The 18,721-nt window shown below is 33.3% G+C and overlaps 3 protein-coding genes across 3 annotated transcripts in view; 1 reads left to right on the top strand and 2 right to left on the bottom strand.

Moving 5' to 3' along the window:
* LOC111483071 (probable sugar phosphate/phosphate translocator At3g14410) overlaps positions 1-1,694 on the bottom strand; it is a 4,456-nt gene extending 2,762 nt beyond the window's left edge. Inside the window, exons 1-3 of the mRNA XM_023129189.1 lie at positions 1,377-1,694; positions 479-586; positions 326-360 (exon numbers count right to left, since the gene is read on the bottom strand). Coding sequence (XP_022984957.1) covers positions 326-360; positions 479-586; positions 1,377-1,481 — 248 coding nt within the window. The 5' untranslated portion in view covers positions 1,482-1,694. The remainder of the gene's footprint in view (positions 1-325; positions 361-478; positions 587-1,376) is intronic.
* Positions 1,695-5,352: 3,658 nt separating this feature from the next.
* LOC111483246 (9-cis-epoxycarotenoid dioxygenase NCED3, chloroplastic-like) lies at positions 5,353-7,600 on the bottom strand. The gene has a single exon (XM_023129391.1). It carries the CDS (start codon positions 7,463-7,465, stop codon positions 5,681-5,683), a length of 1,785 nt encoding a protein of 594 aa, XP_022985159.1. The 5' UTR covers positions 7,466-7,600; the 3' UTR covers positions 5,353-5,680.
* An 11,001-nt stretch (positions 7,601-18,601) lies between these two features.
* Positions 18,602-18,721, top strand: part of LOC111483047 (polyadenylate-binding protein-interacting protein 9-like) — a 3,811-nt gene continuing 3,691 nt past the window's right edge. Inside the window, exon 1 of the mRNA XM_023129145.1 lies at positions 18,602-18,684. The gene's annotated coding sequence lies outside the window, so the exon portion shown is untranslated. The remainder of the gene's footprint in view (positions 18,685-18,721) is intronic.

Raw genomic sequence — 18,721 nt, 5'->3', positions numbered from 1 at the left:
AAAAAAAAAAAAAAAAAAAAAATGCCCCACGCCCCCGAGAAAACCAGCCTTGAAGAAACTAGCAAACTATTCCTCATTAGTTTTGGGCAGAAAATATTACTTCAAAAAAATAGCTTCAAGAATCGATTAGTCGACTTAAAATTCAGGATCTCATAATCTACATTCTTCACACAAGAAGTCAAGAGATTCTAATATTCCCTAATCCATAACAAGGATCTTCATGAAATTTTTCTTCTCTTCATCCACTGTAATAAGCAATATATTCAAACAGAACTTTGTAAAATTGATATCTGATAATAGACCCATATACAGTAGCTTTACATACATTTCTGCACTCATACCTTGCTCAATCTTCAGAACCTGAGATATAAAGCAGACTGAGGTTATGACATTCTTGTTTCATATACATTTATGTCCAAACATTGAAGTATTCACAGTATAATTATTGCTCAACCACAATATCATTAATCCATAGTACCTTAAACACTTTGATGAGAAGAAAGCATAAGATGGAAGAGAAGATCATGTGAAGTAATGTCAAAGCAAGAGGATAAGGAAAATTGATTTCCTTCGAGGACAACACCCACTGCAGCAAAAAACGAGAATAAAAGAAGTTTGTCAGAACAACTTCTGAAATGAATATTCATGTTATAGGAATAGAAAAAAGCGATCATTGTATTTTTTTGAGAGTTCAACATAGCGTAGGGAGATTCAAACCCCTGACCTCTTAGTCGAGAACATATGTCTTAACTAGTATACTTTCGTTATAAAAAAAATAATCACGGTACAAATTAGAATGATAAATAAGTTCATCATTAAATTTGTTTATTCTCTTCCACAGGTGACAAAAAGGTTAATGCAGGCCGTTTCCTTGAATTTTTTGTTTGATTGTTGACATGGGAAAGCTACTCGATTCATTCAAGCTCCTAGAAGAAGAAGAAAAAACATCCTAAAATACTTTGATAATTACGTAATGAAACCTAAGAATTTAAGACAAAACTGTTCAAAATGAATCCAATCGCCCTAGCTCAAACTTCTCTTTTCCAATTTCATCGCACGTTCAAATCACCATTGTACGAGACTGGCTAAAAATGGAAAAAAATGGAACTAATGCCGCCAAATTCAAACCTGAACCCAGCCAACAGCCAACTAATAAACATAAACCTAGTAACAAACATCCAATCCCAAAATTCAACAGTCGATAGAACCACAGTCAAGATTAAAAGCCCGCACACAACAACGATTACTTCTTCAAGAGCAAAATCCAGAACGAACTAGATCTATTACACATTTGACGAAAAGTAATTTCAACAACAACTGCAAGGAAACGCGAGAGAAAAACAAACAAACAAATCGAAAGGAAACGAGAGAATTACCTTGTTGAAGAAGATCTGACCACTGGAGAGAGAAATATAGAGAAGAAGATAAGCGTAAGTGAGCACCTCCCCTTTGAAGAAGCCTTCCACTCGACGATCCGCCATTGTCCGTCGTCAATTACAGGTTCCAAGATAACAATCCCTCTAACTTCCTGGTCGATGAACCGGGTCGACAAATCGCATGTAATCTGCAATGGCGGATTCAGATTCGCATAAAATCGATAACAAACGCGAAAAAGAGAGAGGACAAAGTAGAGAAACAGCAATGGTAGAAGATCTTCAATATTTTACGCAATTAAATGTCCAAGCCACATATTAATTACATATTTACTTGTCAACCATTAAGCATAGCTTAAATTTTGTCTATGGATAGAAATCTAACTATACTCCATCTTCAAGATTCCGCCTATAATTTGAAACCTGCATTCCTGTGCATCTTGTAACCTATAAATCTACAAGACATTCATGGATTGAACTTACTATCAATCAACCATTTTGGAACGTCGCGGTCGCGGTCGTGTGATCGTATACAAGTAGGCTCACTACCGTTGACTAATTGGTAAAGGCCCATGGACCAACAACAGGCACTGGTAAAAGCCCATGGACCAACAACACGCATTGGTGAAGGCCCATGGACCAACGAGAGCAAGGCCCGTTTGCCACATCCAACAATGAGCCGTCTTTCCTATTACGCATCACCGTTAGCCTCATAATTTTAAAACACATCTATTATAGAGAGAATTTCACACCTTTGTAAAGAATGTTTCGTTCCCCTCTCCAACCGATATGGAATCTTACAAGAAAAAAAAAACATATGAATGATTCGATACTACATTTGAAGGAATATTCTATTTCTAGAAAGATCGATTACAATTATAATTTAAAATTCATATAATTCATATAATATATAAAGATTAGTTATATACTCATTTTGTTCCTACCAAACCCTTAATACATAATAAATTCATTTTTTTTTAATATAATCTTTAAGCTAACATGTCGAGAGTGAGTGGTATCCTTTCTTTATCATATTATAAATAACACTGGGCAAGATCCACACTTTTTTCCATCCCGACGTATGATTAAATTTTTCGCTGCTTATTAAAATATATATAATAATTTATCAGTTTGGGCGTGAATATTCTTATTCGAACATTTTATTTAGGTTTCCGACACGAATGTTGACACTAATGTAGTTTAGCTAGCTATAACTTTATATGAAAAGGGTTTGCCTCGTTTAAGAGTCTGAATACGTAATTTAAACAAGAGTATAATGATTCGAAACGATATTAGTAGATAATGTTTGTTTTGACTATTATGTTTATTTAACGTGTTTACTAGGGAGAGGTTTTTACTAGAAATATTTCGTTTCAGATGAATATTAAAAGTCAAAAGAGTTCGGGAATTTAAAATGTATTTTGTGTCAATTTGTAAGAGAAGCACAAACTTGGCCTATCTAACTTCACACATGGAAGCATGGAAGCATGGAAGCATTATTCTTCTTCATTGGCCAAGCCATGGCTACCACACATTCAAAGATTCTCCATTTTAATCATTACACAAAAGATTTTTAATTTTCGGACTCTTTTTGGCTTTTTAGTACTCACCTTCGTAATATCTATAATTAAAATTTTTTATATTTTTTATAAGGGTATGAAAACTTCTGTCTGGTAGACGTGTTGGCGATACGTAACGGGCTAAGACGGACAATATTTGTAATGACCCAAGCTTACATCTAGTAGATATGGACACTAGGTGATGTGATAGAAAGGACGTTGGATCTTAAAAGGGGTGGACTGTGAGGTCTCACATTGATTAGATAGGAGAACGAAAGTATTCTTTATAAGAATGTGGAAATCTCTCCTCCCTAAAAAGACGCGTTTTAAAAACCTTGAAGAAAAGCCTAAAATGGAATGTTTAAAGAAGATAATATCTGTTAGCGGTTGTCTTGAGCTGTTACAAATGGTATCAGAGTCAAACACTAAGCGATGTGTCAGTGAGGACTTTGAACTCACAAAGGGATGGATTGTGAGATTTCACATTGGTTGGAGAGAAGAACAAAACATTCTTATAAGGGTGTGGAAACCTCTCCCAAACAAATGCGTTTTAAAAACCTTTGGGAAAGTTTGAAAGGAAAAACTTGAAGACTATATATGCTATCAGTGGACTTGGACTGTTACATATACAGATGAGAGTAAAGATACAATTTGTATAAATTACGTATAACGAGGCAGACCCTTTTCATACAAAGTTATAGCTAGCTAAACTACATTAACTTATTCCTCCATCAAATCAAACTAGCTAAAGACGTGCGTTCGTGAACCCACACTAAAAATTATGAATCCTAAACGTCACCAAAAAGTTAGTCAAGTCATTATGATACTAAAATTGAAAAACGATACTATTTCTAAAAGAACCCATGATTCCGGTTCCAAATACTTTCATCATCATTTTATTAATACTTTCCTTTTCAAGTTCTTATTTTTGTGTTAAGAATCAATGCAACCAAACATATGATTTAAATTTGAAATAATTAGTGTGATAAGATGTAGACTTCCTCTCAAAAGTCTTCATTGTATTTGAAATGGTGCTCGTCCTTGGCACCAACAACATGAAAAAGTAAGCATTTTTCAGATTGCATATCAATATCCATCTGCATGTTCATGTACTTCAACTCAATAATGGGGTATGAGTTGTGGGTTTGTTGTGCAAGTGCAAGCACTTTTGAGCCACAACAGCCCTCCAATGAGGCCCAAATGTGTATATAGGACATACCTAGTACGACACCGTTACTTCCACGCACCTTTTTCTTTTTTTTCTAAGTTCAATAATTATATGATAGAAGGTAGGTTTGAGATGGTAACTGATGTCTTATCCACCGAGTTATGAATACGATTCATCAAAAGTAATTTGTAACAACCTAAGCTAACCGCTAGTAGATATTGTTCTCTTTTTACTTTCACTCAAGGTTTTTAAAACGTAGACTCTACCATGGGAGTTTTCTACCCACTAATAAAAAATGTTTTGTTCTCCTCTCTAACAAATGTGAGATCTCACAATCCACCCCTCTCGTGGGCCTAGAGTCCTCGGTGTAGTAACAGTCAACCGTTAGCAGATATTATTCTTTTTAGATTTTTAAAATGCATCTTCTAGGAAGAGGTTTCCACACCCTTATAATGAATGTCTTGTTCTACTCTCTAACAAATGTGAGATCTCACAATCCACTCCCCTCAAGGATCTAACGTCCTCGTTGGCACACCGCCCAATCTTTGGCTCTGATATCATTTGTAATAGCAAGCCAACCACTAGCAGATATTGTCCTCTTTGAACTTTCCCTCAAGGTTTATAAAACACGTCTTATAAGGCATGTTTCATTCTATTCTCTAACAAATGTGAGATCTCACAATCCACCTCCCTCAAGGATTCAACGTTCTCGTTGGCACACCGCCCAATGTTTGGCTCGATATCATTTGTAATAGCTCAAGTCAAGCACTAACCGATATTGTTCTCTTTGAATTTTTCCTTTCAGACTTTCTCTCAAAGTTTTTAAAATGTGTATGCTACGGAGAGGTCTCCACACCCTTATAAGAAATATTTTACTTTCCTCTCCAACCAAAGCGAGAGATGTCGAGAAACCTAGGGTTTTAGTTTATAAACCCTTTAAACCACCGAACATCTCGAGATATCGGTGGAAAGATTTTTTATTATCTCGGGATCAATACTATTTAAGACTCAATATGTGCATAATGGTTTTTTTTATCGAACATCGAGAAAGTTTGTTACATTTTAACCACTTTTAAGATGTGACTTTATAATAATTCAATTATCACCGATCAACATTAACTCATTATGGTAATTTGTCACATTCAATATAAAATCACACCCATTAAAAAAATGTGCATTTTATTAAAATACCCATAATGCCCCTATACAGAGAGAGAGAGAGAGAGAGAGAGAGAGAGAGAGAACAAACATAATTGAAATTGAAATATATAATTAATATTTACTTTCTAAAAATTAATAATTCACAAATGACTGAAAGAATAAACAGAAACCAGCTGAGCTTCACAAAAGCTTCGAGCCTGGTTTCATAAAGCCCCTCACATTTAATTCTATTTGCATTATCACCCCAACAAAGTCCTTATTTATACTTTATACACCTATGGCTGTAGAGATGAAACAGAGAAAAACAGAGGAGATTCCGGGGACATAGAAGCACACTCATCCCACAGGTAAAAATCTCCAATTTTTTTTTCCCTTTTTTGTTTTTTTTACCGTGTGTTGTTATAATTTACATCGTCTTTTTACTGTTTCTGCTTCTGTAAATCATTGGAGCTTATGAATGTTCCATGGAAGCCATAAGGAACTCGAGAAGGAAGCTTCACAGTAGCTTCAAGCTCCAAAGTCATGGCGTTAACGATCTGAAGCTCTGATTTCCATTCCTTCTCGTCGTGAACGAACGTTAAGATGTGGCCGTCGTCCTCCGCCTCTGCACCTTCTCTAGGGAGAAACAGAGGCTCGCCGCCGTACCTCTGCTCGCCGTAGAGATACTTTCTGGATTCTCCGGTGAAGAGATCGACCTTCACAAAACCAGAAACTTTCGGCCATGGCTCTGCTAGAGCAACATAAGCGAACTGGGTTTTTCTCCCGAGTCGATTTCGGTTCACCATTCCAGCCTCTAAGTTCACTTGCTCTGTTTCGGCGATGATCGGCCGACGAGTCGATTTGCCGGTGGAGAGATTCAGACGAATTTCCGATAAGATGGAGTTCAAATTCTCTTCACATTCGTTGAAAATGGAGTCCGGCGGCGTCATGCACGACCCAATTACCACAATTTCCTCTGTTTCTGGTTCTTCCCAAGCGTTCCAGAGATGGAAACAGAAGCAATCAGGAACGTCGATCCATTTAATGGCGGTGGCGTCTGTCGCATTTTTGTCCATAACTCCAAATCGGGAGGTTTTTTCTTTGTCATAGATCACCGGAGAACCGCCGCGGATCATCTCCGGCAACTTGAAAACCACCTGCTGGTCGGGAATTATGACGAATTTCTCTGTAATTGCGAAATCGTGCATCATCGTTGGCTGAGGCAGGGGAATTTCAACGTCCGGTGATTTTTCCCCCTCCGGCGAGAATTTGAAGTATTTCAAATATGGCTTTTGGATTACGTCGTAGCTTAAAGCAAACATCTCGCCGGAAACAGGGTCGAGTTTTGGGTGGGCTATCATTGTGGATTTCAATTGGCCGTCGAAATCAAACCGGCCAACGGTTTTCAAATCCCCTGCCGGAGTGACTCTGATTTCGTAAGGCAAATCATCCTCCGACATGGCGAGAAGCTGGCCGTTGAAATAAACCAAACCGGCGTTGGCGACTCCAATTCCATGGCTGTGATCGACCAGCCCAAATAAACCTCTAGCATAGAAAAGCAACAGCCGAGCTATACCAGAGTGGCCATGAAGTTCTCCAATGGCTTTCGGAAAAACCGGCCGGCCATAAGCTCGTTCCTGAACCAGCCGTTGAGTCTCCGTAAACCGGCAAGCATAACTAACTTCGCCGTCCTCAGTGAACTCCACAGCATGAACCATCCCATCACCATCAAACAAGTGGTGGCCGGACACCGGTTCATGAAGTGGGTTCGCACCGTTCCGCACATAAATCCCCCGAATACTCTCCGGAACTTTCCCAATCACCGGCAGCCCCTTCCGAACCGGCTGCTCCGGCACCGGAGCAAAATTCCCAGCAATTTGAACAGAAGGGTCCGCCGTCTTCGGCAACGAATGCTTCCTCTCCACCGAAACCAGAGCATCCTCAACAGCATCAAGCGCCATCGCCGCAGCCCGCTGCAAGAAATTCCACTCCTCCGACACTGACGGAGCCGGAACCGGCACCGGTTTCGGCACCGTGGTCTTAACCGGAGACCGAAATGCAGTCTGTGAACGCTTAGGAATTTGAATTATGGAAGGAGTATGAAGAGAACAGGCGACTCTGTTCCTGCCGGAATCCATATTTACAGAGAAACGCTCCGACATTAAAGAGGAAAAACCAGATTTGACCCACGAAGAAGAAGAAGAAGAAGAAGCAAGAGAAGCCATAATTGAAATTCAAAAAATGAACGAAAAAGATTTGATCTTTAGAGGATTTGATTTTTTGTACAAAGAACGTTTTGAGAATTTAGTGTAAGAGAGTGTGTGTGTTTGAGGGAAAATGGCAGAGGAGAGGGAGAGTTATTTATAGGAGGGGAAAAGGGGGAGGGGCAAAATGGTCAAACTAAAAAATTGTTGGAAAAGAGATCCGACCACGTGTAGGATCAGCAAACCAAGTGAGTCTGAAAATTGAAATTAATAACTTCACTCAAAACTTAGAACCTTCCTCCCACCACAACACTTTTGTAACATACCACTTCAATATCAATATCAATGTAAGCATAGCTCGATTAATAAATATAATTTAAATATCAATTACGAGAATAAAAAATAGAAAATTTTCATATATTATTTAAAAATTAAAATGAGATTCCGTGACGATTCATGTATTTCTATAAATTTAAAGAAGATTCTCTAACGATGATTCCCGACTTGAACTTACCTTAAGAGCCTCCTTCCTAGGCTCTAGACTCCACAACGTTTACTTTTCTATCTTTAGTTGGTCTATTGTTCGTTTTTTCGGTAATTTCATCCATTTGAATAATGGACGGAAGGAGCAAAAATATATATTTTTTAAAAAAATTATTTTGTAAATTACTATATTTTTTTTTTTGGAAATTAAAAATTATTATTTTACTTTGGTTGAAATGTAATGAAGTAAAAATGTGGAAAAATTACTTTTTTAAGCTGACAAGTGGCATAATAAAATGTGGTAATAATTAAGTTAAGGTAAAATTGAAATGGTTATTTTCTTTTTTACTTTTCGTGTCGGTTGAGCTTATGTCTAAATTAATTCAATTATATTCTAAGCTAAGTTTATCTTCCCTATTTCCAAAATATTTTATTGATATTTTAAATTTTCAACCAATTATTGTAAATTTTAAAATACGGTAAAAATTATCACACATTTAAATTTATAATTTAACAAATTTGAAAATTAAAATATTGGATTTAATATTAACCGTTCCTACTTATTTCTTTCGGCACTATAATAAAATCTAAACCTTACAAATGAATGTTGTCATTTATAATTCGAGACTATATTTCTTATAAAAGTGTGGAAACATCTACCTTAGTAGATGCATTTTAAAATAAGTAACCAACCAAATTTGGCATTATCTACTAGCGGTGGGCTTGAGCTATTACAAATGATATTGGAGCCAGACATTGGGTGGTGTGCTAGCGAGGACGTTGGGTCTCACGTCAGTTGAACAGATGCGAAAACCTCTCATAACATACGCATTTTAAACTTGTGAAGCTGACAATAACGAACTAATTGAGTATTTAACCTATTAATATTAAATTTTCATCGACATATTTTCAAATTTTCATACAATAGACGTGAGAGTGTAAATAAATAATACGTGTTTTATCTATTAAGATTAGTGTCGAATTCATTGATTTGTAACGACATCTCGTGAATAAAATATTAAAAAAAAAAGTGTTAATTTTGCGATAATTGATGAATATAAAAACTAAAGCCAATTACTTGACTTGGTCTATCCAAAATGTGAGGCAAAAAGTATGAAAGAACCTTAAAAAGAAGAGAGAGAAAGAAAAAGAAGAACGTGGAGGGTTATGATTGGTCGGTTATTATTTGGTTGGTCACAACGCGGAAGACGTTATTGGTCCGGTTGTGCACGTTTACGTCTCTATTTTATTTTTAATTATTTATAATTAAAAGAAATAAAAAAGAAAGAAAGAAAAAAACCCGCGTTCTGGCCTCTATAAGAGTCTAAGAAACCGCACGCGTGGCAGTTGGTGGTTGGCGGTGACAGAAGCCACTAAAAAGTAGAGGAAATGTGTCACCGTCAAATGGGAAAAGCCTGACGGTGAAACTCTAAAACAAATATCCCACGCGCTTCTCTGCCGTCAAATCTATGGGTTCGATTTGGTTCGGTTCGACCGATCCGGTTCAAATATTTTAAATTCAACTAATCCACTCAATCATCTTAAAATATTTTGGTTGGTTTAGTTTCCATAGTTCAAATTATTTATATTAAAAAAATATAACGATTCGAAAAACTCGACTAACTCAACCGAGTCTAACCTATACGGTTTGGAGTGAGTTATCTAAATTCAAATAAATAAAAACTCGATACCTAAATATCTGCTATAATTAAAAAATCTTGTGGCGGATGACGATACTAATGAGCCAAAACGGATAATACCTATTAGTAGTAGTCTTAAGTTGTAAATAAATTAGATTCGATCGGGTTAATCGAATTTTTCAAATCGTCATATTTTTTTTTTTAATACATCAACCTCAAATTTTGTGTTCGATTAAAATTTTAAAATTTATGATGGGTTTTTAAAAATATTATTATATTTAGTTATACATGAATATAATGTGATTTTAGATTGTTATAAAATAATAAATCATATTTTTCATATGTTTTTTTTTTACATAATTGAAAATTTATGTTTAATATATTAATTAATACTATATTAATAGTAGATTCAATATATACGTAACTGCCATTAATTTAATACACAATCATTAAAAAATTAATAAGTTAATAAAATGCTTTAAACTTTTCATAATTGAATAATAATTATATTACTTTGGTCAACTAATATCCATTAAATTTAGGTACGCTCACCTAAAAAAATTTAATTTGAACTCAATAATATAAATAAATGCATTTAAAATATATTAACTATCACTTTATCCGTTCTTTTAAATATATTTTTTAACTATAGTTCGATATCTTTAAGATCCCTTTTATTTAGACGTGGTCTCGATTCATTCATGTACCTCTTATTTCTCGATCGTTATACCTTTGCTTGAAGTGCCGATTTTGATATTAAACTTTCGAACACGTGATTATTATATGAAATGAGAGACTATCTCCCGATAATGATAAGGATATATAAAACGAGTGACAGATCGGGAATTAACTCGAGCCATGAGATCTGAGTAAGCAATGAATTATATTCAAACCCGAATTCGATTCTCTAACACCATTAGATTAAATGTTCTTTTTAGTTCAATTTGATCTCATTAAAAAATAATTTTAATTTATTATTTCAAAGCCTAAATAATTAATCTAAAACTTATCTACTTTCTTCCAATAATTATTTTAAATTTTATATATAATTTTTAAAAATACAGAAATGAAATTATTATGAAATAAATAAATAAATGCTAGATAATTAAACAGAGGTGAGTTTTTTTTTTTTTTTCTTATTTGAATTTTCATTATATTCCACGTGTGCACGTGCTTGCATATGCTTTCCAAGTTATTTTGATCTCAATTATTTGTACAAAGTAAAAATGGAAAGAAAAATAAATATATAATTAAAAATAAATTAATGATCGAAGTACTTACGTATTAAATATTTATTTTTTTACTAATTTTAATCGTTACATTTTAAAATTGAACGAGTATAAAAATTATAGAATAAAACTACGTTTTATTCGAATTTATTCGACCAATATTTCATATTAAATTTTTTAATAATTTATTTAGAGTTAACTAACTGTAAAAGAATGCAATGATGAAAGACGGATGAATTTCTCAAAAGCATACATTTTAACGTCAATTCTAACATTATTATGAACATATCTTAACAATTTCATTTGTCTTTTTATTGGAAGAGTAAATAAATTATGATAATAAAAGACAAAATAATTTTTGTATCAGTCATGAAATGACCAATATAACCCTACAAAAAAACGCATCTTTATGTTACTAATTATTTTGATAAATTTTATAAGTGTGATTATCGATGTCCACTCAAAAATAATTAGTCAAACCGACCAAAAATAATTCAATTCGAATGTTTTTTTTATATATTTATATTTATATTTTGTGGTAGGACCAAACATTTGGTGCAGCTAGCGGTGAGACAAGATATTTCTCCAGCTGTATTATAATTGATGGGTTCCGACCAACTAACTTAACCAGAAAAACTGCCAACGATTGGGCAACTAACTTATCGCTCATAATATCCAAGTAATTAATTAACTTATGTATGTCAATATCAAATGGAAATTACGTTTCTAATATTATATTTATACTTAATTTATTATTTTATTTAATGATTTTCCAACATTTTAATTTTAAGATGTAAAAAAGACGGAAATTAGTAAAAAAATAAATAGGAATGGGCGCATTAGCTTATCGACAAGTCTTGTTAATGGGCGCATTAGTAAAAATAAATTACGTTTCTAATTCGCCTTCCTTCATGTCGTAGCCTTAGCTTATCGACAGGTCTTGTTAACGGGTCACACTTTGGCCAAGTATCCTACAAAGAGACTCCCGAGAGCCAGAAGGATTAAAGGAATGACCATAGGAATGGGCGCATCATGACATCTTACGATGTCTCGCCATAAATGTTAGAAAAAGTGAACAAAAAGAATCCGAAAGGAAAGAGCTTTGTACTCGAGGGTCAGGAGACCAATAGAATAGGTTAAATCAAGGACAGGATTGAATATGCTTTCCCTTGTGAAAGAAGTATTTCATGGGTCTTAGCTCCAGAATATTCAAACGAAAGACGAAAAACAAAGAAATTGAACTTCAACCCGTGACACTTTTTTTTTTTTTTTGTAATACTTTAGTTGACAGTGAAAGCTACTGAGCCAGATTTTAAATGAGTATCCCCAGCAGTTTCGTTTTGGGCAGGCTGGTGCCGGTCCCCGAACAACCGAATTCAAATTGGGTTGAATTCTAATTTTTGAAAACTAAAAATTTGATTTGTGGGTTACAACCTAACTCAACTGTATCTAGTTTTAAGATCGTTATTAAACGTTTGTAACAGATGTTAGTGATAGATTGTAATAAGATTTCTACCTCGTTCCGCGAATTAAAATATATCATCGACCAATATTATTTTAATTAAATCATAATTCTTCCAAAAATATTTGAATTAATTAATTAATCCATAGGCTCAAACATTAAAAAGTTCAAAGGGGCCATCCCAAAATCCACTTTAGAGAAAGGCATTAGACAATAAGACAAGCTAAAAAGCTTAGCAATTTGTGTCTGAGAGAAGCAAAGAGACCAAGTCATCTAGAACTCTGATGTGCCATTCTTTCTATCACAAACACGTCCCTCTTACTCATCATTGTTACGATAGAGAATCATGAGCGAGTTCATCTCGAACTACTGGACACGAATCTCTCTTACTCATCATAGTTATGATAGAGAATCATGAGCGGGTTCATCTCGAACGACTTCACACGAATCTCTCTCTTACTCATCATTGTTGTGATAGACAATCATGAGCGGGTTCATCTCGAACGACTTCACACGAATCTCTCTCTTACTCATCATTGTTGTGATAGAGAATCATGAACTAGTTCATCTCGAACGTTCAAGAGAAAACGACGTCGGCACAACATAGCTAATAATTTTTCGTTAACAATAGATGGTGGATTCAAAACCCTACATAAGCTAAGATAATACTCTACTACATCGGTCTCATAACGTACAACTTTAAAAGTTTGTCAGTTATATTATTACAGTTTTCTTGAATAATTTTCAAACACGCTAAGGTTGAAAAAGAAACCGACCCTTTCAACTAAAGCAACGAACTTTAAGACATTTTAATTAAAAATAAATAAATAAAGAAATAAAGAAGTAAAGAAATAAAAAGTTTAATCTGTCAAAACAAAAGGAGGAATTTGGTTTCTTTTTTTCTTCTTTGGGCAAACCCATTTCCCAAAGAAACCAAATGAACACCGAACAAGTCAGCACCGACATGGACACTTCCGGTCGGGTAAAGACATTTCACAATCATCGTACCTTTGATTCTTCTTTGCATTATTGTTTCATTGTAATTCTCTCTCTCTCTCTCTCTCAATTAATCCATGGCCACTTGGACCTCTCCTCTACTTCCATCTTACCCGTTTTGTTTGATTCTCTCTATTCGAATGAATTTAGCTCACCACGTCGTTCTAACTTTATGATCTGTTTGATTGTGACCTATAAGTTTAAAATTACCTATAAGCATCATTTTTTATGTCGTATTTAATTATTAAAGACGGGTATTTGAAAAAGTAAGCCAACGACATACATAATGTTTTAGAATGAAAATTTGAACAATTCATCGTAAATTTAGGGTTTCGTCGAAGCTTACGAGTATGATTGGAATGGTAGAGATGTTCCCACATAATTGGGGGTTGGGGATAAGGCATTCCAAGTGGGTTTGGTTCATGTTTGGGTCCCATTTCATAGTTGTGGTTGGAGGATAAAATGAAAGAAATGAGAATTGTTTACTTAAGGGAATAAAGAAGATGGTATTAGAATGTGTTGGTTGGCCCTAGTTTGAGCATGGTCAAATCAAATAGGGGGTAGTCTTTGGGGCATGCCCAACCCCTTTTATCTTTGCTATGCCTCCCTTTGAGCTTATCCAAACTCATCTCCTAAACATTTAGGACCATATATATATCTATGTCTTAGATACAACAAATATTTATCTCTTTCAATGCAACAACATATCTATTTTAGTACACTATACAACCACCTTATTTTTCTCAAACATCACATCGTCGGTTCTTTACCAATCTTTTGAGCTTATCCAAACGACCCTCTTTCTAAATATATCATGACTCATGTTTAGAATATATTGTAACTCTTTTATGTTACATCTGTTGGAGAAGGAAACGAAGCGACAATGAGGATACTGGCCCCTAAGGGGGTGGATTGTGAGATCCCACATCGATTGAAGAGGGGAACAAAATATTCCTTATAAATATGTGGAAACCTATACTTAGTAGACTTTTTAGGGGAACCCCGAAAGGGAAATTCCAAAGAGGACAATATTTACTAGCGGTGAACTTGGTTTGTTACATTCTATTTTAATGGCCTTGACATTTCCCTATATTTCGAGCTACGTATTTGGAATGATTTCTACGAGTGAACTATTCTCACAAACCAACACGGATCATTTTAACATGTTTTGTTCTTACCCACATACAATTTCTCCCGTCTAAACATGTTTAACAACAAATTACCATGAATAAATAACTAATAAGGAAAATGCATACTATTAGCATATATAGTAATTATCAATTCTTTTTATTTCTTTATTGACCGCAACTTCACACACTCAGAATCACTCTTATTCGAACGTAGTCTCGGTTCATTCATGTACTTCTACATGAATATTATTTCAATATGCAATCTTATTTTATGAATCTACGAACGTGTGAGGAAGCATCAAGTCTAAACGTATCTTGCTAAAGATGAACACAAAGATTATATATTTTGTGATTATCATGTTTTTTTTTTTTTTTAAAATCGTAAACATTATGATTTTGGTTCACATTTGATAAGAACAACTATTTTCCACGCATGTTAAAAATTGAAAATGTTTGACTATATTTTCAACGGTCATCCATTTAATTATGGATTAATTTAGAAAAAAACATGGTGTTGACCACGTTTATATCCTTTTACTAGTTGACCACAAGATTTTAAAAATAAATAAATAATAAATAAAACCCATCTTTTCAACAACTCTAAACAATTTCACACTTTCCCTTTAAAAATATAAAAAAAAAAAAAAAAAAAAATCTTTAGGGTTTTATATCTATTTTAAAAATTTTGAATTAAATAGAAAAAATATATATTAAAACTCACTTAAGATTAATAAAAATAATAATAATAATGGAAGTGGCTAAAATTGGAATTAATGGGATATAATTTAATTGTTGACTCTTAATTAATAATTAGTAATTAGGTTTTTTTTTTAAAAAAAAAAAACATGAGAATTTTTTTTTAACTACATTTTGGTGGTATCTTACCTAAAGGGTGGGCCCCACGAGTTATCTAGTCAAGGGTTTGATGGCACCATGTTCGCACACGTGTCAAACATAATTTTGACCTAAATTATGGTTTGTTTGACCTCAATTTCACATGGATTGTTCGGCATTACTTTTTCATATATTATTTGGAGCACCCATTTTTGTCCACCTTTTTATAATGACAAAATTAGCAGAAATATCAAGATGTCCGAGAGTTACTACTTATGCTAACAAGCTGCAACTTTGTTTTTGGTCATTCAATTATCAGAACTCTAAGTTAAACGTGTATGATTTGAAACATTTCTCTAGACTTTTTACATTCAGTCAATCTATGTAGAGTGAATTGGACCTTAAGGAACTCCCCTAAGAATTGTTGTTCGATGGGTACGCGAAAATGACATGCTAATAGGATGATCGAGTCAAAAGCAGCTCCTTTTTCAGGTGATTTATTAGAATTTTTCTAGAAATTATATGAGTAAAAACAAAACATACTAAAATGATTCGTGCTAGTATGTCAAGATAAGGTTCTCTCTTATAAAAACTTCAAAACAAGTACAAGCAGCTAATGTGGTTATGTTGCAGAAAACTGTAAAGAGTATTAACGGTAATATATATATATATATATATATAAATTCAAGTAGGTACAATTATTGACTTAGAAAAAGAAAAAAAAGTTCCAATTTTTTGAGAGATGGGGAATGCATTTTATCATCACAAATTAAAATTTCTATTATTTTATTTTATTTTTATAAATAATAATAATAATAATAAATGAGGAAAAAGACATGAGAGAGAGAGGCCTTTTACGTGAACAGTCCAACGGCAAAAACTGCCGCCACGACCAAACTCCGTGAATCACGTGCCGATTCGTGTCCCCTTAACATCTCCGACACCTGATGACGTGTTCATTTGATAAATTCTCATTCGTCCATTCACTTTCCGCCACGTGTACCCAAGAGATAGATGACTCTGAATGTTATTCTATTAATGGTCAAAAAAGTAAATTCCACTCCTTCTCCTCCTTTTTTTCTTTTTTCTTTTTTCATTTTTTTTTCTCTCTTAAAAGAAAAAAAATAAAATGTCATAATAAATTATAAAAGCATTGACTTTTGGGTTTGCCTTTGCCTTTTATTTTGTATTTTGGTTTGAGGTTACGTCTAAAAAGAGCTTAGTTCATATATTTATGACATTTGTCGGTGTTCCAAATCGCTTCTTTTTCTATTTCTATAAACAATTAAGAAATAAATATATACTTTTTTTAGATAGATATTACCCGTTCATCTCAGTTTCGAAAAAAAACGAACTTTAATCACAAAGTTTAAGACATGTTTTTCGTTTTCGATCGAAGTAGATAAACAATGAGTAGACAACGAAATCTATTAAAAAAATCCAAAATTTTCTAAATTTTACATGAACAAACGTATATGAAACGAAACTGAGTATTAATTCTTGTTTATTAAAAAATAGTAAAACTTTTATCCTATTCGAGATTTATTAGAGTTTGAGAATTGATTTGTCTAACTCTAATTGGTTTGGGTCATTTGAGCTAACTGACAAAAATGACAAATACATTCGGTTAAGATATAATTAGATAGAGCTTATATGTGATTTTCGTGTTGAACCCGATAAACAAACAAATAGATGGTCTTTCCATAAATGTTAAACGAAAGTTTTTTTTTCCTTAACATGTTGGGTCGAGAAAGTGTCTAATTTCCAACATCCCGTACCGTCACTACAATCGACGTATTACGATTGTCCAACTTTGCGAGGAAGATTCCTCCCACCTGATCATTATTACTCCTACGTTTTTGGATCAGAATGTTATTGCTCGTTGAATGTCAACAACATGTTTAGGGTTTAGGACAAATAGTGAAGAAATACCTACTTTCTTATGATTCGGTTTTATCTGCATACCTTTAAAAAAGTCAAACATACAAAAGATGAAGAGTAAGTTTGACTTTTGTATCGACATAAAAAAAAGTAGAGAGAGAGAGAGAGAGAGAGGATTGACTTGATAATGCAAGCCCAATTAAGGCCCATGTGGTAAGCCCATTTGAGGCCCATTACTATTTTATTTTCTTTGGGCCCATTATTATTTATTTAATTTAAGGCCCATTTGAGAGTGGCTTTTGGGAAAAAGACAAAAGTTTGCCCATTATTATTTTATATTTTATTTTCTTTCATTAAATATTCTTACAAACTTTATATTCGTTAACTATTTAATTTCTTTTCAAAAAAATTGTTTAAATTCTTATATTCAAAATTATTACATTTAATCAATTTTAAAAAAATTTAATAATTGTAATTATTAACGTGTATTTATTTATTTAAAGTTAGAGGTTCAAATCTTCATATCATATATATTATACTAATTTTTTTTTCAATTTTGATTATTATTTATAATTATAAATTTAAATTTTCATCCAAATCATATGTTAGTGTGTTATGGTTTTTATTAATATTGTTAAAATCATTTATATAATTAATTTTTATATATTTTTAAAATAAAATATAAAATTTTAACGTTTAAAACTTTTTTAATTTTAGAGATATAAATGAAACTGTCCTCGGAATATTTTAAATAATTTAACTTTTTGTCTTTTTTTTTTTCTTTATAATAAAAAAACTAACATTTAAAAGAATCTTTTTAAATTTTTATGAATGAAGATAAAACTATTAATATTCTATACCTTTTTATATTCCTTTCATTTATCAATAATTATGTAACTTTTTATATTCCAAACCACTTTTTAAATTCTTATAAATGAAGGTAAATATATATATAATATATAATATTATTTAATTTTTTTAATCTTTATTGATTTAATTCAAACCTTACGTTTGTCGAAACTCATATCCCATTTTCGATGTGAGATCTCACAATTCTCACCCATATATAGGGCCCAACATCCTTGCTAGCATTCGTGCCCTATTAGGACGAGACCCCTTAATCCATCCTCTTTTGAGGTCTAGCGTCTTTATAGGCACACTACCTTGTGTCCACTCCATTCAGGGTTTAGTCTCCTCATTGGGATATCGCTTAATGTCTAGTTTTGATATCATTTATAGCACTTCAAGCTTATTGCTAGCGGATATTGTCCAGTTTAAAGTTTCTCTCGAAGTTTTTAAAACATCGGCTAGAGAGTAACGGATAGAAGGAAAAGGTGGGGAAAGAAAAGAAAAGGGTAAGTCAGCATTTACGTTTCTTTTTGTTTGTCCATTTTCTATTCTGAAAAAACGTCCCCACACTCTTCACTCACTTTAAGGCGCACTCTCTCTCTCATTCTCTCCGAGAAGAACGAATAAACCCATGAGAGAGTTTGGTATTAGTAGGCCAAACCCAATCCCAAATTACCTCTGTTTTCTCTCTGATCACTCCCCTCAAGAACCCTAAATTCACTTCTTTTTCCAACAACAACAACAACAAAAAAAAAAAAAAAAAAAAAAAAAAA

The sequence above is a fragment of the Cucurbita maxima genome, unplaced genomic scaffold (genome assembly GCF_002738345.1).
Source record: "Cucurbita maxima cultivar Rimu unplaced genomic scaffold, Cmax_1.0 Cma_Scf00008, whole genome shotgun sequence".
In the NCBI taxonomy this organism is placed as follows: domain Eukaryota; kingdom Viridiplantae; phylum Streptophyta; class Magnoliopsida; order Cucurbitales; family Cucurbitaceae; genus Cucurbita; species Cucurbita maxima.
The sequence above is the reverse complement of the archived record's forward strand: the minus strand, read 5'-3'. Positions and strand labels throughout refer to the sequence as shown.

What these genes read in the sequence shown, in the direction of transcription:
- LOC111483246 (XM_023129391.1), bottom strand. Translation starts at nt 7,465, where the DNA reads ATGGCTTCTCTTGCTTCTTCTTCTTCTTCTTCTTCGTGGGTCAAATCT.